The sequence below is a fragment of the Silene latifolia genome, chromosome X (genome assembly GCF_048544455.1).
Source record: "Silene latifolia isolate original U9 population chromosome X, ASM4854445v1, whole genome shotgun sequence".
Classification (NCBI taxonomy): Eukaryota; Viridiplantae; Streptophyta; class Magnoliopsida; order Caryophyllales; family Caryophyllaceae; genus Silene; species Silene latifolia.
This window is the reverse complement of record NC_133537.1, coordinates 327,011,774-327,038,505: the sequence shown is the minus strand read 5'-3', so window position 1 is coordinate 327,038,505 and position 26,732 is coordinate 327,011,774. Positions and strand designations below refer to the sequence as shown.

Genomic DNA, 26,732 nt, shown 5'->3' with positions numbered 1-26,732 from the left:
TTAGACTATTATCCGAGTAACTAACAGAATTCAAAATAAGAGAAAAGAAGAGGAGATTTTGGCTAATACAAAGTATTTACCTTTCTTCAAAGCGAACCTGGCCAGAACTTTTAACCAAGTTTGCATTAGCTTTTGGCTGTTTGGAACAAAATAACTAACATCATGCAGTTCATGTAACCTTAACCTTAGCTCTATTTTTATTTTTTACATGTACATTTCACCCCTCTAGTCAATAAGGCAAGTGAAATCAAACCTTAGGTTCAGCGGCGGATTTAGGGGGTTAGTAGGAGAGTCGCTCCCACTGGCCAAAGAAAAATTCAAAAGTTTTAGTTAAGATTTCCGATTTTTTTTTTTCAAGTTTATATTATGTCGTCATTATTTATTTGCCCCCGCTGAAAATTTTCGCCCCTATCTCGGCTGTACATGTAAAATTTTCCAGAGGTATTAAGGTCTCGTTTGGTTCATCTAGGAATTAGATTAACACCAAAAAATACAATTAATGTGAATTATTTTCCTATATACAAATTCACATGAATTCGGAAAACTCGTTTGGTTGCGGATGTAGAAGTTGAATTCCACAGGAGTTCTAAACTACCGATGGTGAGTATGTAATCCAAGTCTGTAGGCATTCACAACTCCTATAAATATTGAATGCCTATATTTTGCAAAAAATATGGAATTTTTTGGATAATGAGTGTTTATTAGTAAACTAATTAGGTAATTAATGTTCGTTTGAAACTATTTTGGGTTATAGTGTCCACGTCATCATTTGTATTTTTTTTTAAGTTTTTATATGAAACCGCTGAGATTGTTAGCGGCTTTACTATTTTCATAACATTCCATAAGGCTAGTAGATTAAAAACTAAAAAAAAATAAAAAAAATATTAAACCATGAAAGCCGTTGAACTTATTGGCGGCTTCCCACAAACATGTTGATTTTGCTACCACTCACATGAGGTTCAAGAAAATATAAAAGGCCAAAACCGCTAAGAACATTAGCGGCTTATCCTTTTACGTTTTCTAATACTTCCAATATGTTTTGAAAAATAAGAACGATTAAAACCGCTAATTATCCTAGCGGCTTCATATAAAAACACGAAAAAAAAATACAAATGATGACGTGGACACTATGACCCAAGATAGTTTCAAACGAACGCTAATTACCTAATTAATTTGCTAATGAACACTCATTATCCAAAAAATTCAAAAATATGGCAACCAAACACTCTCCCTCTTTTACAATTCATGGGATTTTAATTTTCCCATCAATTAGATAAGCAACCAAACGAGACCTAACTGGAATTTACTTGGTCAATGTAAAATATTCCAGATATACAATGATGGGATAAACTAAACATATTTAATTAAGGGCATTATTCAAGTAGGGTTCATTGATGTTTAACTTAAAAGTTCCAAGTTGTAAGCATTCTGACATTTTCTCAAATACTCTGTCGATAACTTTTTTTCGACATATTTTTATGTAGGCGGAAGCAGCAAGAAGCATGCCTTTCTGATTAGTCAAAATTGCAAGATTTGTTAATGATGTATCATGTATGAAAATGCCAACGGCATCGGTGGACGACGAGTATATATATATATGACCTGAAATCAGTTTCTACTCCATTGTGAATTAGTTGCAACAAAAATACTTAAACAAGATGAACAGCCTTTTTTTGTTGAAGCTGATATGTGTTTTAGTGTTCCTTGGATGGATGTTAATATGGGTTCTTATACCTACCGAGTACTACACGTATCAATGGCTTCCCATACTATCGCAGAAGTTCAATGCGACCTACATTGGTGGACAAGGTTATCATTCTTTCTTTCCTATATCATAGTTACTGTATTCCTATTACGCCCCTCACTCGAATGTCCATTGGGCTTGAAGAGTGGTTAGTGCACAGGCTGCCTCGTACCATGTGCTGAAATTTCACTTCGTGAGTTATTTGAGGCTGCCAGGATAATGGTTGAGGGCCAGCTATTATATTTATTCCTATTAAAGAGTTTTCGAGGCACTGAGTAATGTTATTGCTCTATACACTACTTTAATTTATGACTACCATTCAGAAAGACATGATTAACTATGTTATTGTCGTCGTTGTTGTTGTTATATGTCATGCAGGTACTTATCTTTTCCTGCTAACTTTCCCGATGATGCTTATATCTGTTCTCGGTTGCATCTATATTCATATTAAGAACAGAACGGAGTTATCAGATACGAGTTTTTTTTTTTTTTTTTTTTTTTTTCATTTTCATCGAATGAGTTTTCTCTGTTTCCTTGGATTGTTATACATATACGAGATAATCTGATCTGACAGTCGATTTTGTATATATGCAGTTCTACAAGTAAGAATCATATGGCCTTCTTCAGACGGCCGCTTCTTGTACTGGGGCCTCTAGGAGTTGTTACTACAAAGGAGCTGATGTTTGCAATTATGGGAATTACACTTATGAGTTGGCATTTTGGGAACTACTTTTTTGTCTCTGTCAAGCATCCATACATGGGTGGTCATTCGACTGATCAACTGTAAGCGTGAGGACATGTTTTCTTCGTAATCTGATCATCATTATTGCAATTATAGTTTATTCAACTAGGTGTGTGTTTTTCAGGTGGCAAAAGAGGTTTCGGTCTGTGTCGTTGAGATTAGGATATGCATCAAATGTTGCTTGGGCGTTTGTCTTCTTTCCAGTGACTCGATTATCTTCAATCCTTCCGCTGGTTGGGTTAACATATGAGTCAAGCATCAAGTATCATATATGGGTCGGGCAAGCAGTGATGGTCCTCTCGGCGTTGCACAGCGTTGGCTTCGTAATCTACTGGTTGATGACTAACCAGATTATCCTGGTATTGTCTCGCAAACTTCATTAAAATCTTCACTTCACCATTCATACATGTTTTATTATCAAGGCACCTAGTAATATTATTCGGCCATACAGATGCTGGAATGGTCACCAGTCTGGGTATCAAATGTAGCAGGAGAAATATCATGGGTGTTCCTACTGGCTATATGGGTAACAAGCTTCGCATACACGAGGAGAAAGACTTTTGAAGTCTTCTTTTATACTCACCAGCTTTACGCTCTAGCGACCTTCTTTTATGTTGTGCATATCGGGGTTTCCTGGACATGTCAGATCCTTCCGGGAATATTTCTCTTCATCCTTGATCGGTACCTAAGATTTTTACAGTCACGCTCTAATGCTAGGCTTATCTCAGCTCGACTTCTTCCTGGTGGAACTGTCGAAATGACTTTTCATAAGAGTCCAGGTGATGATAACTTGGAAGATCTATCGATTTCATGTAGCTAATTTGATGAAACCTCATCAATAACTAATCTCTTGCTTGTATTTCTGTTTTATCAGGTGTGCATTATGGTGTCACTAGCACCTTGTTTGTGAATGCGCCCAAGATATCGAAGTTACAGTGGCATCCGTTTACTGTGATTTCAAATGAGAATATGGAGCCTGATACACTGAGTATTGCCTTCAATAGTGGAGGGAGTTGGACAGAAAAGATACACAAACAACTTTCATCTTCTGTGGACCGGCTTCAAGTATCAGTCGAGGGACCATATGAACCCGCTTCAACCAGCTTCCTCGAGTAAGTACCCACCGAATAACCTAAGACATGGTTATTAACATATAACAAAATTAAAAGCGATTCTTGTTTCTGTTACAGGCATGAATCTCTTGTGTTGATCAGTGGAGGTAGTGGAGTAACCCCCTATATCTCTATAATTCGGGAGATCATACATCGCTCCAATACTCAGAAAGGCCATGTCCCTCGAGTTCAGCTCATTTGCGCCTTCAAGCATGCATCTGATCTGACAATGCTCGATCTCTTACTTCCTGTTGATAACACAATCAGTGATCTCTCCAAAATTAAGCTGGAAATTCAGGTATACATAACAAGAGAGAGCGAGCCGCCTACAGCTGACAGTCAGAAGCTTGTTCAAACTAAGTGGTTCAAGCCCAACCCACAGGATGTGCCAATCAGCCCGGTTTTAGGCGAAAATGACTGGCTCTTTCTTTGCATCATTATCACTTCTTCCTTCATCTTGTTCTTTATACTCCTTGCCTTAGTCACTCAGTACCATATATATCCTATCGATCACAACACAAACGAGATATACAATTTCACCATTTGGGTTCTGTGGGACTGCTTTATTATGTGTATCAGTATAATTTTCGTAGGAAGCGTAGCTTTTCTATGGCAGAAGAGCAAAATGACAGAAACTCAGAAACAGATTACAAATGTGGAAGTGCCATCGCCAATGAATTCGCCAGGGTCTTGGTTTGGTGGTGGAACTACTGAGCTCGAAAGTCTTCCGTATCAGTCTCTTGTACAAGCTACCCAAGTGCATTATGAAGGCAGGCCTAATCTCCAAAGTAAGTCTACTCAACTCATATGTAGACCTGCCAATCAGTCTGTTTCATTCCGGTTAGGTTATCTGCTTAGTCCAAGTTATCTCGGATCAAAATTATTAAGGTTTTATTTTCGAGTCAGTTCTTAATTAAATAGGTCGAACTAGAGATGAGTCGTCATTTGGGACATATGATTGTTGTTCAACCGGATTGAGGTTCTATAATTTTTGTCGTGTTTTTGCAGAAATATTATCAGAATGCAAAGGAAGCGATATAGGAGTGATAGCTTCAGGACCAAGGGGAATGAGACATGATGTTGCCAGAATTTGTTCATGTTTTGGTTCGAAGAACCTGCATTATGAATACCTCAGCTTTACCTGGTGATTTGCTACTCTTGGTGCCTCTTTCAGGCAAAGAAAAGTTTAATATCAAAAACAGACATTCAAAGAAAACTTGATTTCTTTCACTTGTATACTACTTTCCGTTTATATCTTTTGATTAAGGTTGTAAGGCTATGCTACTTCCTCTGTCCCGATTATTTTGAACTTTTTTTTTTATTTGGGTGTTTCGTTTTTTTTACGTTTTTGTTCTAAGTATAAGTTGTTTTGATCTTCAATGTATGACATGTAAGTTTTTCACTTTAATTTTTGTACCTTTAACGAAATTACTTTTTCACATACGGATTTTACTCTTTCACATACATTTTCTCATAAATTTTCCATATTATACCCTTTTCCTAAATAATCCCTCTTTTTCCTAAACATAATCAAATTAGCTCATACATATATATACATCTAGTGATCTAGCCTATAATCGAATCTAATAAACTTGAACAATAAATTCTAAGTCTCTAATTAGTGAAGTAATTTTGTTTTTAGCAATTATTAATAGGTTTTCTTGAAATGATTAAATTTATGCATAATAGTTGTTGTTAATTAGGGTTCAACTAGACATTAGGATTACAACAATTTGATTAGTTAAAGTTTGATTTGTAATTAATCTTGCCATAATCTTAATCCACCAATTGTCACTTAAAGTCAAACTACACATCCTGATGATCTACACGCATGCCAAAAGTTGAAACTCATGTTTACTCCTTTGTACTCCCGTTTTCAGCGGTGTGAGGGATGGGGATCGACAGTAAATCCAAGCGCAGCGGCTAAACATTCTATTGAGAATCAAGCCAAGCAAAGCGAACTCAAATGACTAGTCAGACGATTGTCGAAAGTTGTTTTATGTGTTGTTTTGTTTTATTTTTTTTCTATTAAGGGTAATGCTAAATACAACCCATTGGGTTATATTTAAGCATTAAATACCTTCTAATTTAGGTATTAACTTAGGTACTAAGAACTAAATTACACATTAACCCATACATATAATGCATATATCAAGAATTTATTTCCTTTTTTGGTTTCTTAAATACAACCCAGTGTGTTGTATTTATCATTACCCTTCTATTAATTAGTGCGAGGATGAGAGAGACTGACTAGAGTACTCGGAGGACGGCTGGAGCAACATCACCGACACTGGCTTATTGGAGTAGGTGAACGGAGGTGGTGTTGGTAGATGAGGGAAGAAGAGAGAAAAATAATCAATTGTATGAGCATAAGAAAAATGACAAGGGTATATTTGTAAAAGGTGTATGTGAAAGAGTAAAATCCGTATGTGAAAAAGCACGTCCCTTAAGCAATTATCTCTCAATTTTTTTAGGTTTTAATTGTGCCAAAAGAAAATTACACTGACCGGGACGGTGGAAGTTTACCGTTAAAATTGTTTGTTAGTAAAATGATTTGAGATATGTGAATTGCATATGAATTATATTATTCAACCATATGATTTACAATAATGCTATGCCTATATATATACAACAAGCAAATTGCCTATTTACGGAAACGAATATCATCAACAGCTATAAATAATATATACATGGAAATAATCAAAAGTTGCCTTTGGTGAAAGATAGAGCAAACGGCTCTTTGGTAAAGATATATGCGCGTTGATTCTTGGTGTGGACATATCTTGTGGCGATGGTACCCTTTTGAATCTCGTCACGGATAAAATGACAGTCAACTTCTATATGTTTTGTCTATTCATGAAGGACCGGATTTCGTGCAATCTAGAGAGCAGATTGACTATCGCATAGGAGTTGAATAGGTTTTGTGTGAGGTATCCCGAGAAAAACGAGTAGGCCTTTGAGCCATTTGAGCTCGTAGGTCGTATACGCCATAGCACGATATTCGGCTTCAACCGAAGAATGGGAAACCATAGTCTGTTTGTCTTCCAAGAGATGGGAGATTAACCGAGAAAGACAATATAAGCCGTAAGGGAACGACGACTTGTTGGGCAGCTTGCCTAATCGGCGTCACAATAAGCGTGAAGCGAAAGGTCACTATCAGAACAAAGAAAGAGACCTTGGCCAGGCGAGTTCTTGAGATAACGGACCACTTGTAGGGCTGCATGCCAATGCTTGATTTTGGGAGCATGCAGGAATTGGGCCAATATGTTAACAGAGTATGTGAGCTCTGGCCGAGTAATAGTGAGATATACAAGGTGCCCAACGAGCCGACGATATGGCTGAGGATCGGTCATGAGCGCAACATCGAATAGGGCCAAGCGATGATTCGGTTCCATGGGAATATTTGTGGGTCGTGAGCCAATAAGACCGGTTTCACTGAGAATATCGAGAGCATATTTTCGTTGGGAAACAAAGATCCCGGATTTCTTCTAGCTATTGATAAGGCTAAAGTCGTGTCACCTAAATCAAAGTAAACCGACAATACTACTAACTAATAGCTAGCGGTAAAACAGGTATCAAATTTTGTGCATTCTTCAACCAGTATCACATTAACCTCTTCCTTCATTTAATTGTTATGCGTTTTTTAGTCACACAAAACTAACGTTATGTGAAAAAAAGGTGGAGGATATAAATCTCACACTCCCTTTACACTTGCTTTCTTTCACAGCAAAATTACTGCACTCTTTTTCATTCCCTTATTACTCCGTACAATTTTAATTACAATTAGCACCCACTTACTTAGTATATTATTTGTCCTATATTGAAAAAAAATAATGTAAATATGGTGAATATACTACTTATAAATAGTTGAATTGTCCCACATCAGAAGATTACCATAAAGTAGGGTGATCGTACTATAATTATAAATAAGAGTCATCCTTGGAACTTAGGTACCCAACATCTTTTGAATCTCTTAAGTATTGTCTTAGATTTCATATCATTTGCACATATTTTAATTATGATAAAAAAAATAGAAAAAAAAACTTACGAAAATTAATAGATAGTATAATAGTTTCTCATTATTAAACCGGGTTTGATGTCGAATTAAGTGCGAAAAATATGGTGTACTTCTAAATATATTATTTGTCCCACATTGAAAAATAATGTAGGTGTGATGAATATACTACGTATAAATAGGTTAATTGCCCACATCAAAAGATTATCATAAGGTGGGGTGATCTCATAACTATAAATAAGAGTATCATCGAACTTAAGTATCAATCCAAAATATTTTGAGTCTCTCAAATATTGTCTTAGAGAGCTCAACCTTTTTTTCATTAACAAAGTGTTTTATCTTTTATTTTGTTTGAAAAAAATATTTTAATCATATGTAAACAAATAATTAGACATAGAATGTAATATTATAACTAAGTTAATTACCCTTTGCAATGTACGGGTGTCAAACTAGTTATTATGTAATACCACTTACTTATTGGAGTATTGGACTTATTGGTAGACCCAAATGAATATTACCAATAAAAATCGTCTCATAATATAAGACGGTGTTATTCTATAATCTATGTTCATTCCAAAGCCAAAAGAATCATAAATGATGAATAAATTAATAATTACACCCTTTTATGTATCACTTTTCTAAAATTACTCCCCTTTGAAAACTTTTTTAATAATTTACTCCCATAAAATGTTCTTAGGTCAAAAATTGCACCCATTTGGACTATCCGGTGGCATATTCGTCAATATTTGAATTTTCTGATTTGAAGCCTAATTTTAGGACGAAAATGCCCTTCTCTATGTTCATCTTCTTCATTTATCATTCACATCCCTTCACTCCCTTACTTCCTCCAATCCTCCATAACCAACCACTACCAATATGTTATCACTACCACGCCAACACCTGGCGAAAACATCAAACAATCAAACCTCAATTAAACAAAGATTGAACACTACCCAGATAACAAGAACACATCCATTCGACTCTGATGTCGAATCCGAGTTTGGGTTAATAACATATCTTTCTGGTATTTAGTGGTGGTTATGGGGGTAGTGTCGGGATTTTGAAGTGTGGGTTAGGAGGAAGAAGCAACGTAGAGTGGTGGTCGGGGAGAATCGCCGGCGGTGGGCGACCGAACTAGTGGTGGTGAGGGCGATGTTGGTTGTGGTTTGTGTTGGGTATTGGTGGTTGGTGGTTGGTGATGTTGTTGGGTTTAATTGGGGTTTTCTCATTCCCTGACATTTTCAATTGAAGAATACCTCAATTAACATCATATCACCCTTCAATCAAAATCACCCAATCTTAGACCCTAATTTCAATTCACCAACGATGGTGGTTGGAGAATGTGGTGGATTCGATGGTGAGAACAACGATGGTGGTTGACGAATGGTGTTGTTGCTGCAATGGTGCGTGAATGGAGTGGTGTCGATTTCGATTCCGAGCTCGAAGGCATATGAGGGGCGTGGGAAATGGTGCTTCTGCTCGGAATTAGAGGCTGCCATGATGGTGCGGAGGTGATGATGATTGAAGGAGCAGGTGTGGGTACCACGGTAGTAGCGTGGTTGAGGCAAGGCGAAGGTCCGATTTCGAGCTCGCAATTAAAGATGGTGGTGTTGATGAATGGTGCGAGAAGTCTAGAACACGTTTTACAAATGGGGGAAGAAGACAGGGCAAAAAGGTTATAAATAAAGATTTTTCACCTGAAAGTACAAATGAGTGTAATTTTTGACCTGGGAATATTTTATAAGAGTAAATTATTAAAAAAATTTCAAAAGAGAGTAATTTTAGAAAAGTATATAAAAGAGAGTAATTGTTAATTTACTCTAAAATGATTGAATGAGAATTTGTGTAAATTGATAACTGAATAAAAAATGTACACACTCATAATCTGAAGGGGACATGTCAGGCGTGAGGCGTCATACGAAAACATTCTCATGGAATTGATTGCCTTGAAAGCATATATTTGTATATTTTATTAGTTTTTATAATTAGTCAACTGATATTTTACACATACTTTCAGCTTCAATTTGGATATGTATAAAAATGTTTTGTAATTTGTACAGTACATAGTACAGAAAATCTGATAGTGGTCAACTGTACTAACCTAGATACAACCCTTGAGATGCTTGTTTCCATATACACAGAAACGATGATGGCTTGTTTCCATATACACAGATAATCTGATCTGACAGTCGATTTTGTATATATGCAGATCTACGAGTAAGAATCATCTGGCCTTCATCAAACGGCCGCTTCTTGTATTGGGGCCTCTAGGGGTTGTTAATACAAAGGAGCTGATTTTTGCAATTATGGGAATTGCACTTATGAGTTGGCAGTTTGGAAATTACTTTTTTGTCTCCATCAAGCATCCACATATGGGTAGTCATACCACTGATCAACTGTAAGCATGAAGACTTGCTTTCTTCAAAATAAATCATTGAAATGACGATATTTGATACTCCGTATTAATTAACCAGGTGTGTTTTTCAGGTGGCAAAGGAGGTTTCGTTCAGTGTCGTTGAGATTGGGATATGCATCAAATGTTGCTTGGGCATTTGTCTTCTTTCCGGTGACTCGACTTTCTTCAATCCTGCCGCTGGTTGGACTGACATATGAGTCGAGCATCAAGTATCATATATGGGTTGGGCAAGTGGTGATGGTGCTCTCGGCGTTACACAGCCTTGGCTTCTTTATTTACTGGTTGATGACTAACCAAATGTTAGAGGTACCACTTAACAGTTCACCCTTTCATTAAAGATTGAAACTTTAATTTTCTTGTCAACTGTTATCTCTTGATAAAATCGAAACTTCGTTAATATTACTTGGTCATACAGGCGTTGGAGTGGTCACCTACCTATGTATCAAATCTAAGTGGAGAGATATCATGGATTTTCCTACTGGCTATATGGGTAACAAGCTTCGCATACACGAGGAGAAAGACATTTGAAGTCTTCTTTTATACTCACCAGCTTTACGCTCTAGCGACCTTCTTTTATGTTGTGCATATCGGGGTTTCCTGGACATGTCAGATCCTTCCCGGAATATTTCTCTTCACCCTTGATCGATACCTAAGATTTTTACAGTCGCGCTCTAATGCTAGGCTTATCTCAGCTCGACTTCTTCCTGGTGGAACTGTCGAAATGACTTTTAGTAAGAGTCCAGGTAATAACTTGGAAGATCTATCGATTTCATGTACCTAATTTGATGAAACTAGCTTCATCAATAACTAATCTCTTGTGTTTCTGATTTTCAGGTGTGCATTATGGTGTCACTAGCACCTTGTTTGTGAATGCGCCCAAAATATCGAAGTTACAGTGGCATCCGTTTACTGTGATTTCAAATGAGAATATGGAGCCTGATACACTGAGTATTGCCTTCAATAGTGGAGGGAGTTGGACAGAAAAGATACACAAACAACTTTCATCTTCTGTGGACCGGCTTCAAGTATCAGTCGAGGGACCATATGAACCCGCTTCAACCAGCTTCCTCGAGTAAGTACCCACCGAATAACCTAAGACATGGTTATTAACATATAACAAAATTAAAAGCGATTCTTGTTTCTGTTACAGGCATGAATCGCTTGTGTTGATCAGTGGAGGTAGTGGAGTAACCCCATATATATCAATAATTCGGGAGATCATACATCGGTCCAATACTCAGAAAGGCCATGTCCCCCGAGTTCAGCTCATTTGCGCCTTCAAGCATGCATCTGATCTGACAATGCTCGATCTCTTACTTCCAGTTGATAACACTATCAGTGATCTCTCTAAAATTAAGCTGGAAATTCAGGTATACATAACTAGAGAGAGCGAGGCGCCTACAGCTGACAGTCAGAAGCTTGTTCAAACTAAGTGGTTCAAGCCGAGCCCACAGGATGTGCCAATCACTCCGGTTTTAGGCGAAAATGGCTGGCTCTTTCTTTGCATCATTATCACTTCTTCCTTCATCTTGTTCTTTATACTCCTTGCCTTAGTCACTCAGTACCATATATATCCTATCGATCACAACACAAACGAGATATACAATTTCACCATTTGGGTTCTGTGGGACTGCTTTATTATGTGTATCAGTATAATTTTCGTAGGAAGCATAGCTTTTCTATGGCAAAAGAGCAAAATGACGGAAAATCAGAAACAGATTACGAATGTGGAAGTGCCATCGCCAATGAATTCGCCAGGGTCTTGGTTTGGTGGTGGGAGTACTGAGCTCGAAAGTCTTCCGTATCAGTCCCTTGTCCAAGCTACCCAAGTGTATTATGAAGGCAGGCCTAATCTCCAAAGTAAGTCTACTCAACTCATATGTAGACCTGCCAATAAGTCTGTTTCATTCCGGTTAGGTTATCTGCTTAGTCCAAGTTATCTCGGATCAAGATTATTAAGGTTTTATTTTCGAGTCAGTTCTTAATTAAACAGGTCGAACTAGAGATGAGTCGTCATTTGGGACATATGATTGTTGTTCAACTGGATTGAGGTTCTATAATTTTTTTCGTGTTTTTGCAGAAATATTATCAGAATGCAAAGGAAGCGATATAGGAGTGATAGCTTCAGGACCAAGGGGAATGAGACATGATGTTGCCAGAATTTGTTCATGTTTTGGTTCGAAGAACCTGCATTATGAATACCTCAGCTTTACCTGGTGATTTGCTACTCTTGGTGCCTCTTTCAGGCAAAGAAAAGTTTGATATCAAAAACAGACATTCAAAGAAAACTTGATTTCTTTCACTTGTATACTACTTTCCGTTTATATCTTTTGATTAAGGTTGTAAGGCTATGCTACTTCCTCTGTCCCGATTATTTTGAACTTTTTTTTTATTTGGGTGTTTCATTTTTTTTTTTTACGTTTTTGTTCTAAGTATGTATAAGTTGTTTGATCTTCAATGTTCAATGTATGACATGTAAGTTTTTCACTTTAATTTTTGTATTTTTAAGCAATTATCTCTCAATTTTTTTAGGTTTTAATTGTGCCAAAAGAAAATTACACCGACCGGGACGGAGGGAGTTTACCGTTAAAATTGTTTGTTAGTAATACTAGTTTAGATCCCGCGCATAAATGCGCGGTATTTATAGAGTTTTTACTTTTATATTACTTAATAATGCTAAATTAATACCTCATTAATTTTTCATATTTCATGTCATTATATTTTGATATGAGAAAAAAAATTGAACTGTAAAATTATTCCAGAAAACCGAGTAAAATTGAACTGCAAAATAATAATGGTATTTAATAATTATTCATTTTCTCGTTATTATATATATTTTTCTGGAAAAAAAAAATTAAAACTGAAAATTAGTCAAAGAGAATTAAGTAACGTGCTGAAATGTATTTTTTAAAAACTATTTTTTATACCACAACGCTAATGATTCCAATTTATTAATTCTCTCATTTGTTTTTGTCATGTAAGTAATCAAAACGATTTATAGTTTTGTTTATACATAGTATGAGTCAAGTCATTCTCAAATAATAGCATCAATAAAAGATTTAACAGTTTATAGCTTTATATTATTTATATTTTAATTAAAATATTATAGTTTAGTGTTTAGTAAAAATTATAAAATTTGATGAAAAGGTTATTATTAAATGAAAAATTTTATATAATGAAATACATTATAATTATTAATTACCTTATTTAATGAATACAATTAAATTATCAATAGTTTCCTTATTTATAAAGATGCTTTTTGGAGGAAAATTTTTGGAGTTCACCTATTCATTTAGTAAATAGGGGATGATTTGAGGAGTGGGGATCCTCTGTCCCATTTGGTGTCCCAATGTATGTGCCACTTCAATCACCTTCTAACACATCAACAACTTAATATAATTATTGCAATATTTTGCAACAAGTGATGTGTCAAAAGGTGAGTGGGGTGATACACACAATGAGACATAAAAGTGAGACAGATGATCCTTACTGTGATTTGAGATATGTGAATTGCATAGAATTATATTATTCAACCGTATGATTTACAATAATGCTATGCCTATAAATATACAACAAGCAAATCGCCTATTTACGGAAACGAATATCATCAACAGCTATAAATAATATATACAACAACAACAACAACAACAACATCAGAGCCTTAATCCCAAAATGATTTGGGGTCGGCTGACATGAATCATCCTTTCGAACCGTCCATGGGTGAACGCACGCCTCAAAAAGCGAATAAAAAAGGGGAAGATAAAAACAAAAGGGAGAACGAAAATGTAATGGAAAGTCAAGGTGAACTTAGGGGTTTTAAAATCGAATTCCGTCTTTCTTTTATAAAAACTTAAAATTTAAATCGAGAGAAAGGATTAAAACGATTTTTAAAAACCGAAATAGAGTTAAGGATCCGGAATGAACCAGGTAAAATCTATAAGAAAGTGGTTGTTGAAAAAGTGTGTAATAAAGGAGAGAAAAATAAATAAATTAATTTCTTTAAATTAAATAAATAAATAAAAACACTAAATCTGTCAAAAAAACATCAAATACTAAAAATCCACATGTATCCTTTCCCTCCATTGTGCCCTCTCCGTCACCATACTCTCCTCAAGCCCCAGAACTCTCATATCGTGCTCTATCACTCTCAACCATGTCTGTCTCGGTCTTCCTCTGCCTCTAGGGACCTTTTTCTTTCTCCAAGTCTCCACCTCTCCTAACTGGTGCGTCCATAGGTCTCCTTCTCACATGGCCAAACCATCTTAGTCGGTTTTCCATCATCTTGTCCTCTATTGGCGCCACTTTAACCTTTTCCCTAATCACCTCATTCCTTAACCGATCTTTCCTTGTATGTCCGCACAACCACCTCAACATGCGCATCTCCGCCACACTCATCTTTTGAATGTGACAATGTTTCACGGCCCAACACTCAGAGCCGTAAAGTAGGGCAGGCCTAATTGCCGTGCGATAAAATTTTCCCTTTAATCTTTGGGGCATATCTTTATCGCATAGAAACCCTGAAGCACTCTTCCATTTCAACCATCCCGCTTTAATTCTGTGAGCCACATCTCCGTCTAACTCCCCATCTTTTTGAATAATAGATCCTAGATATCTGAAGAAATCCGAGCCCTCAACAACATTCCCATCGAAAATAATACTCTCCGCCTCTGTCGATCTCAACCCCGCCACCTTAGTGAATTGACACCTCAAATACTCAGTCTTACTCCTGCTCAGCCTGAACCCACGAGTCTCTAAAGTCTGCCTCCACAATTCCAACTTTCTCTCCACCCCCTCTTTTGTCTCATCAATCAACACAATATCATCAGCAAACATCATACACCAAGGGATGTCGTCCTGAATATCCCTTGTCAACTCATCCATAACTATAGCAAAGAGAAAAGGACTAAGTGCGGAACCTTGATGCACCCCGATGGTAATAGGAAATTCTTCCGTTCTCCCAACATTAGTGCGAACACTTGCACTAGCCCCCTCATACATGTCCTTTATGAGGTCAATATATTTTCGTGACACACCCTTTCTCGCCAAAGCCCACCAAAGTACTTCTCTTGGTACCCTATCATATGCCTTTTCCAAGTCAATAAAAACCATATGCAAATCCTTCTTCTTGTCCCGATGGTATTCCATCAACTGTCTCATGATAAAAATCGCATCCATAGTCGATCTCCCGGGCATAAATCCAAATTGGTTTTCCGAGATGTCTACATATCTCCTAAGCCTTTGCTCGATTACCCGCTCCCATAACTTCATTGTATGACTCATAAGTTTAATTCCCCGATAATTGGCACACTCTTGGACATCACCTTTGTTCTTGTACAAAGGGACAAGAGTGCTTTTCCTCCAAGCCGATGGCATCTTGTTGCTCCTCCAAATCTTGTTGAAGAGCATGGTTACCCATTCAATCCCTTTCTCCCCGAAGCACCTCCAAACTTCTATGGGTATACCATCCGGTCCCTCTGCTTTCTTTGACCCCATCTTCCTTAACGCCTTTCTAACTTCACTCTTTTGTATTCTACGCACAAATTCCCGGTTAACCATGCTTGGTGTTACCTCTACATCCCCAAAACCTTGTTCCTGATGTCCATTGAATAAATTATCAAAGTAAGAACTCCATCTAGCCTTTATCTCGTTATCCTGAACCAGAACCTTGTCGTCCATATCTTTCACACACCTAACTCTCCCAATATCTCTCGTCTTTCGGTCTCTTATGCGAGCCAGTTTATAGATAGCCTTCTCTCCTTCTCTCGTGTCCAACCTGGCATACACTTCCTGGTTAACTTTTGCCCTCGCATCCCGTACGGCCTTTTTAGCGGCAAAATAATATATACATGGAAATAATCAAAAGTTGCCTTTGGTGAAAGATAGAGCAAATGGCTCTTTGGTAAAGATATATGCGCGTTGATTCTTGGTGTGGACAAATCTTGTGGCGATGGTACCCTTTTGAATCTCACCACGGATAAAATGACAGTCAACTTCTATATGTTTTGTCTATTCATAAAAGACCGGATTTCGTGCAATATAGAGAGCAGATTGACTATCACATAGGAATTGAATAGGTTTTGTGTGAGGCATCCTGAGAAAAACGAGTAGGCCTTTGAGCCATTTGAGCTCGTAGGTCGTATACGCCATAGCACGATATTCGGCTTCAGCCGAAGAATGGGAAACCATAGTCTGTTTGTCTTCCAAGAGATGGGAGATGAACCGAGAAAGACAATATAAGTCGTAAGGGAACGATGACTTGTTGGGCAGCTTGCTCAATCAGCGTCGCAATAAGCGTGAAGTGAAAGGTCACTATCAGAACAAAGAAGGAGACCTTGGCCAGGCGAGTTCTTGAGATAACGGGCCACTTGTAGGGCCGCATGCCAATGCTTGGTTTTGGGAGCATGCATGAATTGGGCCAATATGTTAGCAGAGTATGTGAGCTCTGGCCGAGTAATAGTGAGATATACAAGGTGCCCAACGAGCCGACGATATGGTTGAGGATCGGTCATGAGCGCAACATCGGATAGGGCCAAGCGATGATTCGGTTCCATGGGAATATTTGTGGGTCGTGAGCCAATAAGACCGGTTTCACTGAGAATATCGAGAGCATATTTTCGTTGGGAAACGAAGATCCCGGATTTCTTCTAGCTATTGATAAGGCTAAAGTCGTGTCACCTAAATCAAAGTAAACCTACAATACTACTAACTAATAGCTAGTGTAAACCATAAAATTTACGAACCTGCAATAATAAATAAAGAGGGACAAAATAATATGGAACAAGGATTTATTTTATAACTGAAAGATTAAGGGTTACAATTTTCGGAAATCTCTTGATTCCATCTCTAGGGTTTGGGGTTTGATAGTTTCTACGAGGGTCTTATCGACTTAATCTCGTAGGGAGATGATGGGGTCGTTTTGTGACTTATTCCATCCTACCTACAATTTGGTAGTAGGAAGACGGGGTCGTATGATTTAATCCATCTATGCTCTCCCCTAACCCTAAACCCGAGGTCTATATTTATACTTTAGTAGCTTGGAGGGTAAGACAATAATAATATATATTCTATAGTATCTTAAGATATTATCACAATCTTTTTTGATAATTATCTCTAATACTAAAAATACTAAAAATTAAATAGATACCAAAATATAAGATTTCAGTGTCTACAGCTAGCAGTAAGACAGGTATCAAATTTTGTCCATTCTTCAACCAATATCACATTAACCCCTTCCTTCATTTAATTGTTATGTGTTTTTTAGTCACACAAAACTAACGTTATGTGAAAAAAGCTGGAGGATATAAATCTCACACTCCCTTTACACGTGCTTTCTTTCACAGCAAAATTATTGCACTCTCTTTTTCGTTGTCATAATGATGAATACATTAATAATTAGACCCTTTTATGTATCACTTTTCTAAAATTACTCCCTTTTAAAAACTTTTTAATAATTATTCCCATAAAATGTTCTCAGGTTAAAAATTGCATCCATTTGGACTATCCGGTGACATATTCGTCAATATTTGAATTTTTCTGATTTGAAGCCTAATTTTAGGACGAAAATGCCCTTCTCTATGTTCATCTCCTTCATTTATCATTCACATCCCTTCACTCCCTTACTTCCTCCAATCCTCCATAACCAACCACTACCAATATGTTATCACTACCACGCCAACGCCAACACCAACACCCATTGGCCTGGCGAAAACATCAAACAATCAAACCTCAATTAAACAAAGATTGAACAATACTCAGATGACAAGAACACATTCATTCGACTCCGATGTCGAATCCGAGTTTGGGTTAATAACATATCTTTCTGGTATTTAGTGGTGGTTATGGGGGTAGTGTCGGGATTTTGAAGTGTGGGTTAGGAGGAAGAAGCAACGTAGAGTGGTGGTCGGGGAGAATCGCCGGCGGTGGGCGACCGAACTAGTGGCGGTGAGGGCGATGTTGGTTGTGGTTTGTGTTGGGTATTGGTGGTTGGTGGTGTTGTTGGGTTTAATTGGGGTTTTCTCATTCCCTGACATTTTCAATTGAAGAATCCCTCAATTAACATCATATCACCCTTCAATCAAAATCACCCAATCTTAGACCCTAATTTCAATTCACCAACGATGGTGGTTGGAGAAGGGTGGTGGATTCGATGGTGAGAACAACGATGGTGGTTGACGAATGGTGTTGTTGCTGCAATGGTGCGTGAATGGAGTGGGGTCGATTTCGATTCCGAGCTCGAAGGCAGATGAGGGGCGTGGGAAATGTTGCTTTTGCTCGGAATTAGAGGCTGCCATGATGGTGCGGAGGTGATGATGATTGAAGGAGCAGGTGTGGCTACCACGGTAGTAGCGTGGTTGAGGCAAGGCGAAGGTCCGATTTCGAGCTCGCAATTAAAGATGGTGGTGTTGATGAATGGTGCGAGAAGTCTAGAACACGTTTTACAAACGGGGGAAGAAGACAAGGGCAAAACGGTTATAAATAAAGATTTTTCACCTGAAAGTACAAATGGGTGTAATTTTTGACCTGACAATATTTTATGGGAGTAAATTATTAAAAAGTTTTCAAAAGAGAGTAATTTTAGAAAAGTGGTATATAAAAGAGAGTAATTATTAAATTACTCTAAGTGAATGAGAATTTGTGTAAATTGATAAGTGAATAAAAAATGTACACACTCCTATTCTGAAGGGGACATGTCAGGCGTGAGGCGTCATACTAAAACATTCTCATGGAATTGATTGCCTTGAAAGCATATATTTGTATATTTTATTAGTTTTTATAATTAGTCAACTGATATTTTACACATACTTTCAGCTTCAAGTTGGATATGTATAAAAATGTTTTGTAATTTGTACAGTACATAGTACAGAAAATCTGATAGTGGTCAACTGTACTAACCTAGATACAACCCTTGAGATGCTTGTTTCCATATACACAGAAACGATGATGGCATTATGGCAAGGCAGTAAGGCACTAACGTATCTCTTCCCGAGTTTTAACATTGTTGTATTTCCAGGACTCCAACCTGAAACCTGAAACCTCTAGTTAAACTAAAATAACCTTGCTAGTTAATCTAAGTGTTCATGAGTTTTTTTTTTTCTTTTTTTTTTTAAAACGAGGGAGTTGAGTCCTCCCGGGCCATGCATTCCCGCACCACCACATGGACCATGTAAGCCACCCCCTTCGGGGGCTGCAGTGGCCAAGTGATCATCGCCCCAGCTAGTAGTCGAACCTGGGACACATTATTTTACGATGGTAATAAGAAGGCTAAAGAGTAAATAACCCCTTGCCAGTTAATCCATAATGTAAACTCACCCAGAATTGCATCAATGACTATTACGGAGTACATGGTAAAAGGAAGGCTAAAGAGTTTAAAAAATAGTTTTGCTTCATTTTGTGGTAATACAGAACCATCGAATAAGGAGTCTATAACTCTCTGGGATGGTGGGATATGGATATTCTTAGTTCAGCCGAATTTATACTGTTAGATAGGTTAGCTAACGAGTCCTACTGAAATACGGGCACGCTTGAAAGAAAGATAACTATTAGCCAATAGCCAAAATAGCGGAGTTCAAAATAAGAGAATAGAAGACGAGATTTTGACTAATACGGAGTGTTTTCCTTTAACCCAAGCGAGCCCAAATTTATACCTTTCACCGGTCATATGATCACCCATGTACCGGAGTAACAGAACCCCAAGCGTTTAGGGCCAAAAATTTTAACCAAATTTGCAATACCTTTTGGCTGTCTAGAACAAAATAACATCAGGCATTAATTTTTTTTTTTTGTGTGTAAAGGGAGCCACAAGGGAGATTTTAATGCTAAAGGGCTTTGAACACATGTCATGAGTATCACCTCTCATGACTTTTTAACATCATATCATGCAGTTCAGGTAACCTTTTAAGCGGTCCGGATTCTCTCCATTATCTAAAAAGAAATGGACATCCATAACTTTTAAACGGTCAGGATTAAATCTTGGGACGATCTAATGGTTGCAATTATTTCATAAAAGTAATGTTTAAATGAGTGGAAAGAGAAAATATATTAAAATAAGAGTGTATTAGAGAGGTAATGGAGAGAAAGTAATGGAGAGGATCCAAATTCCCTTTTAAGATACACTATTTTTACATGTCTACATTTTCAGTTTTCACCCCTCCAGTCAATGAGGCAAGTGAAATCAAACTTTAGGTAAATGTAAATTTTCAAAAGATATACTAGTAAAGAAATAAATTAAGGGATTTACTTGGTCAATGTAAAACTTCAATGATTTGGTGATGGAATAAACTAATTAAAGGGATTGACTTGGTGTAGGGTTTATTCATGTTAAAATTCTAAGTTCTAAGTTGTAAGCATTCTGACATTTTCTCAAAAACTCTGTGGATAACTTTTTTCTACATATGTTTATGTACGCAAAAACAGCAAGAAGCATGCCTTTCTAATTAGTCAGAATTGCAAGATTATGATGTACGGAGTATCATGTATGAAAATGCCAACTGCATCGGTGGACGAGTATATATATGACCCGAAAGCAGCTTCTAACTCTATGGTGAGTTGCAAATTAAAGTCTAAAAGACAATCTTCAAAACAAAAATACTTAAAAACAAAATGAGCAGCCTTTATTTGCTGAAGCTGATATGTCTTATAGTGTTCCTCGGGTGGATGTTAATATGGATTCTGATACCTACGGATGTCTACAAGTCTAAGTGGACTCCTAAACTATCGGAGAAGTTCAATGCCACATACATTGGTGGACAAGGTTAGCATTTTTTCTTTGTTTTCTTATCATAAATGTCATGTACACTAACCCCTTACCTCCTCATAGACGAGAGTTTTCGAGGCACTGAGTAATGTTATTGTTATATAGGAGTAAACTATACTTTCATTCAGAAAAACATGACTAATATTGTTGTTGCATTGTTGTATGCTTGTATGTCATGCAGGTATTAATCTTTTCCTGCTAACATTCCCTATAATGTTGATATCTGTTCTCGGTTGCATCTATATTCATATTAAGAACAGAACGGAGTTATCAGATACAAGGTTTTTCTTTTCTTTCCTTTTTTATCAAGTCAGTTTTCTCTGTTTCCTTGGCTTGTTATATACTATACGAGATAATCTGACAGTCGATTTTGTATATATGCAGTTGTACGAGTAAGAATCATCTGGCCTTCATCAAACGGCCGCTTCTTGTACTGGGGCCTCTAGGGGTTGTTAATACAAAGGAGCTGATTTTTGCAATTATGGGAATTACACTTATGAGTTGGCAGTTTGGAAATTACTTTTATGTCTCCGTCAAGCATCCACATATGGGTAGTCATACGACTGATCAACTGTAAGCATGAAGACTTGTTTTCTTCCAAATAAATCATTGAAATGATGGAACATTTTCATATACCATACGTGTAATTCCATTTGCATAGGTCCCATAGACGATACTTGATATTAATTAAGCAGGTGTGTTTTTCAGGTGGCAAAGGAGGTTTCGTTCAGTGTCGTTGAGATTGGGATATGCATCAAATGTTGCTTGGGCGTTTGTCTTCTTTCCTGTGACTCGACTATCTTCAATCCTGCCGCTGGTTGGACTGACATATGAGTCGAGCATCAAGTATCATATATGGGTTGGGCAAGTAGTCATGGTGCTCTCGGCATTACACAGCCTTGGCTTCTTTATTTACTGGTTGATGACTAACCAAATGTTAGAGGTACCACTTAACAGTTCACCCTTTCATTAAAGATTGAAACTTTAATTTTCTTGTCAAACTGTTATCTCTTGATAAAATCGAAACTTGGTTAATAGTAATATTACTTGGTCATACAGGCGTTGGAGTGGTCACCTACCTATGTATCAAATCTAAGTGGAGAGATATCATGGGTGTTCCTACTGGTTATATGGGTAACAAGCTTCGCATACACGAGAAGAAAGACGTTTGAAGTCTTCTTTTACACTCACCAGCTTTACGCTCTAGCGACCTTCTTTTATGTTGTGCATATCGGGGTTTCCTGGACATGTCAGATCCTTCCAGGAATATTTCTCTTCACCCTTGATCGATACCTAAGATTTTTACAGTCGCGCTCTAATGCTAGGCTTATCTCAGCTCGACTTCTTCCTGGTGGAACTGTCGAAATGACTTTTCATAAGAGTCCAGGTGATAACTTGGAAGATCTATCAATTTCATGTAGCCAATTTGATGAAACCTTATCAATAACTAATCTCTTGTATTTCTTCAGGTGTACATTATGGTGTCACTAGCACCTTGTTTGTAAATGCACCCAAAATATCGAAGTTACAGTGGCATCCGTTTACTGTGATTTCAAATGAGAATTTGGAACCCGATACACTCAGTATTGCCTTCAATAGTGGAGGGAGTTGGACTGAAAAGATACACAAACAACTTTCATCATCTCTGGACCGGCTTCAAGTATCAGTCGAGGGACCATATGAACCTGCTTCAACCAGCTTCCTCGAGTAAGTACCCACCGTATAACCTAAGACATGGTTATTAATAACATATAACAAAATTAAAAGCGATTCTTGTTTCTGTTACAGGCGTGATTCTCTTGTGTTGATCAGTGGTGGTAGTGGAGTAACCCCGTATATATCTATAATTCGGGAGATCATACATCGATCCAATACCCATAAAGGCCATGTTCCTCGAGTTCAGCTCATTTGCGCTTTCAAGCATGCATCTGATCTGACAATGCTCGATCTCTTACTTCCTGTTGATAATACAATCAGTGATCTATCTAAAATTAAGCTGGAAATTCAGGTATACATAACTAGAGAGAGCAAGCCGCCTACAGCTGACAGTCAGAAGCTTGTTCAGACTAAATGGTTCAAGCCGAGCCCACAGGATGTTCCCATCACTCCGGTTTTAGGCCAAAATGGATGGCTCTTACTTTCCTTCATTATCACATCTTCCTTCATCCTGTTTTTTCTAATTCTCGCCTTGGTTACACAGTACCATATATATCCTATAGATCACAACACAAACAATACATACAATTTCACCATTTGGGTTATTTGGGACTGCTTTATTATGTGTATCAGTATAATTTTCGTAGGAAGCGTAAGTTTTCTATGGCAAAAGAGCAAAATGACAGAAAATCAGAAACAGATTACGAATATGGAAGTGCCATCGCCACTGAATTCGCCAGGGTCTTGGTTTGGTGGTGGAACTACTGAGCTCGAAAGTCTTCCGTATCAATCTCTTGTACAAGCTACCCAAGTGCATTATGAAGGCAGGCCTAATCTCCAAAGTAAGTCTACTCAGATTGACTGATGCATATGATTGTGGTTTAACAGATTGAGTGACGCATGATTTTTTGGTGTTTTTGCAGAAATATTATCAGGATGCAAAGGAAGCGATATAGGAGTGATAGCTTCGGGACCAAGGGGAATGAGACATGATGTTGCCAGAATTTGTTCATGTTTTGGTTCCAAGAAACTGCATTATGAATACCTCAGCTTTACCTGGTGATCTGCAAAGCCAGGGCTACTGATATCAAAACACAAAATCTCATTCAAAGAAAACTTGATTTCTCTCACTTGTATAATGCTTTTCGTTTATTTCGATCTTTTAATTAAGGTTGTATGGCTACGCTATTGCCTCTATCCCGATTGTTTTGAATTTTTTTTTTATTTGGGTGTTTCATACATTTTTTTACGTTTCTGTTCTAAGCATGTATAAGGAAGTTGTTTGGTCATCAATATATGACATGTTACTTTTTCAATTTTTTGGTTTTTCATTTGTGCCAAAAGAAAATATACTGAACCGACAGGCTAGGGACGGAGGGAGTTTATTGTTAAGATTGTTTCTCAATTGTAGGTTGCGTACACCCTACCCTTCTTTACCCGCAATTCATGGAAGCTATTAAGACACTTGGGTATTATTGTTGTAATGTTAGGAAAATGTGAAAGACTACATAGCAAGGGAAAAGTGAGCTTTGGTTTGGTAACTTGGTTAACAAAGGCTTCTATAACTAGTCACTTTCTCATGGAAATGTTCTACAAAATGCCTAATAATATTTAAGCTTAGAGAAAACACACTAAACTTGGAGTAACTATGATAACGATGAATACTGGCAAGAGTTACGTTATAAATTACTGCAAGTGAATGGGTTAATTGTAGCGTACGTACGAGATGTCAAAGATAATCATTCATGATCTTCACAATCATTCCACATCTTCTATCCTAGGCATCTATTATGTACATATCATAGCATATCATATCCTTGTGATTGTTTCCTCTTTCTGTTGATCTTATAATAGCTGTCAATGTATAGGTTACCTACTCCCTCTTGTATATATATACTCCCTGCATATTCATGTAATTATTCATTCAATATAAACACATTATTACTCTTACACGAGATTGTCTTTTGTGCATGTTGAAAGAGGGGATTCGAAAGCATATAATTCAACTATATATGAATAAATTCCAAACACAACATAGTAGGAAGATAATTCAAAGCAACTTGTATTATTATTCAAAATCCAAACACAATTGAATAATTAAAAAAAACAAATAAAAGAGAAGATATTACGTAATCCGTAACAATCAATACAAAACATTACTGTAATAACCTAATTAGATAATACCCTTTCTTAAATATTCTGAAGTTTCCAGTGAAAACTTGATATGAAGTTCACTTGTTCCTTTTGGATGGCCTTGATTTGGCTTTGCTCCTCTTCAACTTACGTAAACTAGAGCCATACCAAAATTCCTGCTCTACGCACAAGTTATCAGCCTAGGAGTCGTCTTGGTTACAAGATCTTGATCAACAACATGTCTTTGAAATCGAATATGGTAGAATACTAGAATACAGACTCTCGCCCAAACAGTACTCCACCATCTTCAAGTATTCAGCCGGGTTTAGGCTGTATGAGTATTCATCTTCTTCTTCATGATGAAAGGCAGTAGCCATTGTCATACGAGTATTTCTTACTAGTTGCTAAGAATAATTTGCTTTGAATTTTGTTGAGTATATTATAGAAAGATGAAATAAGAGGAGGTGAATTGAAGATTGTTGTTATCATAATTTCTGTTGGTTATTTATACAAGAGCTTAGGCATAAAATAAGAAAGGGATATTCTACGGTGTACCCTCGAGTTTTTCGGTTTTCTATGTTGTACCCTTATATTTTTTACATTCTACATTGTACCCCTAAACTTCTTACTTATTTCTCTATCATGACCTCCTTTAACTCTCCATTAACTTTATCACTATCAAACAACCGTATTTTGATCTTTATTCTGACTCGTTAGTGTTCTAACACCATCCTAAGTGAAAAACGTCACAAATCACTTTCCATAAGCACAAATTACTTTTAAAAACCTTAGTTATGATTCATGAAATGATAATGCAGATTTGATGAATTTTTAGTTAGATTTGTATACTATTTGGTGGGTTAATGGCTAATTTAGCGAGTTAATAAGTAAATGAGTAGGTTATCGAGTAATTGGAATGATAAATAAATAATTTAATAGATCAATTAAGAAAATAACATATCAAAGACAATAAATAAGGTCATGGTATAGACTAATGTATAGAGTTCAGGGGTACACCATAGAATATCAAAAATCTAGGGGTACACCATAGAAAACCGAAAAACTCAAGGGTACACCGTAGAATATCCCAATAAGAAAAGTTGAAATATTAAGGGAAGGACGGTGCATGGTGAAATTTTGTTGACGTATTTAAGTTTGTTAAGCTAGTAATAATATGGAAAGTTTCTCTATCTTATCTTTATTAATTTAAAAGACAATACTCAATCCAGGGCGTGTCACGTCATTAATTCAACTTTTTTTTTTTTAAATACATGTTATGGTGGGACCCGTTAGTGTGCAATGTATTTATTTTTTTTCAGAATTCCGGCTATACAAATATGCGACAAATTCAGTCTTAGAACAAATACTATGGTGGGACGGGGATGGGTAGGGCTTTTGCGGGTGGTGGGGCGGGTGCGGGTACGAAAATTGTACCTGCCATGGGTGGTGGGGCGGGCATGGTTTTCACATCTTACTCACCTAATACCCGCCTACCCGCTAATCATTAAAAAAATTAGTAGGATTATGATAATTTTGTAAATCCCATTTAGTTATAATTAAGATATAATGATAATAATAGCTATTTTATAAATTTTTTAACTAATTTATTTGGTTTAAAATTATTAAGATAAATTCAAAAAAATTGAAATTAATAGTGATTAAACCAACTATTACGAAAAAATGTATCGAATAAAATTATGGTGTAGCGGGTTAATAGGTTAGCGGGGCGGGTACGATTTTATATTTTTACCCGTTGGGGCGGGAATGGTTTTGGAAATTTGTACCCGGCACGGGTGGTGGGGCGGGGATGGGTACGAGTTTTTCTTGGTGTATACGGATACGGAGGAGCTTATATCCACCACCGCCCCGCCCCAATGACATCCCTAATCTCATATCATCGCTAGTACAAATAGACAAGCTCGCTAAACATGAATCAAATTACGCAACTGTTATTCAAGTGAGATTACACTTCAATTTGAGCTACGCCAGAGGTTGTATCGGACCATGTTTTTTATTCTTCTGATTTTTTCTGCCATGTATTCGAGGTCTCTTGAGGAGTTATCCTATTTGATTTTAACCCCAAAAAACAAGTGTGACACCCTCATTCATTGCGGAAAAGTAAACACATAATTCTAGATAAAAACCGCATGGATATGTTTGT

At 37.1% G+C, this 26,732-nt stretch overlaps 3 protein-coding genes across 3 annotated transcripts; all 3 read left to right on the top strand.

The window, feature by feature from the left end:
- Positions 1–1,648: 1,648 nt before the first annotated feature.
- LOC141622067 (ferric reduction oxidase 4-like) lies at positions 1,649–4,746 on the top strand. The gene is made up of 8 exons (XM_074438127.1): positions 1,649–1,809; positions 2,123–2,221; positions 2,335–2,527; positions 2,611–2,845; positions 2,938–3,265; positions 3,361–3,598; positions 3,677–4,386; positions 4,607–4,746. Exons 1-8 carry the CDS (start codon positions 1,659–1,661, stop codon positions 4,744–4,746), a joined length of 2,094 nt encoding a protein of 697 aa, XP_074294228.1. The 5' UTR covers positions 1,649–1,658.
- Positions 4,747–9,079: 4,333 nt separating this feature from the next.
- Positions 9,080–12,342, top strand: LOC141620779 (ferric reduction oxidase 4-like). Its single transcript, XM_074437562.1, has 7 exons — positions 9,080–9,288; positions 9,823–10,011; positions 10,101–10,335; positions 10,445–10,772; positions 10,864–11,101; positions 11,180–11,889; positions 12,110–12,342. Exons 1-7 carry the CDS (start codon positions 9,080–9,082, stop codon positions 12,247–12,249), a joined length of 2,049 nt encoding a protein of 682 aa, XP_074293663.1. The 3' UTR covers positions 12,250–12,342.
- Positions 12,343–20,628: 8,286 nt separating this feature from the next.
- Positions 20,629–23,655, top strand: LOC141622066 (ferric reduction oxidase 4-like). Its single transcript, XM_074438126.1, has 8 exons — positions 20,629–20,779; positions 20,964–21,063; positions 21,167–21,336; positions 21,475–21,725; positions 21,842–22,169; positions 22,252–22,489; positions 22,571–23,280; positions 23,362–23,655. Exons 1-8 carry the CDS (start codon positions 20,629–20,631, stop codon positions 23,499–23,501), a joined length of 2,088 nt encoding a protein of 695 aa, XP_074294227.1. The 3' UTR covers positions 23,502–23,655.
- Positions 23,656–26,732: the final 3,077 nt, after the last annotated feature.

Bases quoted from the DNA above. Each gene is read 5' to 3' on its own strand.
- LOC141622067 (XM_074438127.1), top strand. From the start codon at position 1,659: ATGAACAGCCTTTTTTTGTTGAAGCTGATATGTGTTTTAGTGTTCCTT. The intron at 2,846-2,937 runs GTATTGTCTCGC...TCGGCCATACAG, and splicing joins TGACTAACCAGATTATCCTG to ATGCTGGAATGGTCACCAGT. The intron at 4,387-4,606 runs GTAAGTCTACTC...GTGTTTTTGCAG, and splicing joins AGGCAGGCCTAATCTCCAAA to AAATATTATCAGAATGCAAA.
- LOC141620779 (XM_074437562.1), top strand. From the start codon at position 9,080: ATGGTGCTTCTGCTCGGAATTAGAGGCTGCCATGATGGTGCGGAGGTG. The intron at 10,012-10,100 runs GTAAGCATGAAG...TGTGTTTTTCAG, and splicing joins AGTCATACCACTGATCAACT to GTGGCAAAGGAGGTTTCGTT. The intron at 11,890-12,109 runs GTAAGTCTACTC...GTGTTTTTGCAG, and splicing joins AGGCAGGCCTAATCTCCAAA to AAATATTATCAGAATGCAAA.
- LOC141622066 (XM_074438126.1), top strand. From the start codon at position 20,629: ATGAGCAGCCTTTATTTGCTGAAGCTGATATGTCTTATAGTGTTCCTC. The intron at 20,780-20,963 runs GTTAGCATTTTT...TATGTCATGCAG, and splicing joins CACATACATTGGTGGACAAG to GTATTAATCTTTTCCTGCTA. The intron at 22,170-22,251 runs GTGATAACTTGG...GTATTTCTTCAG, and splicing joins GACTTTTCATAAGAGTCCAG to GTGTACATTATGGTGTCACT.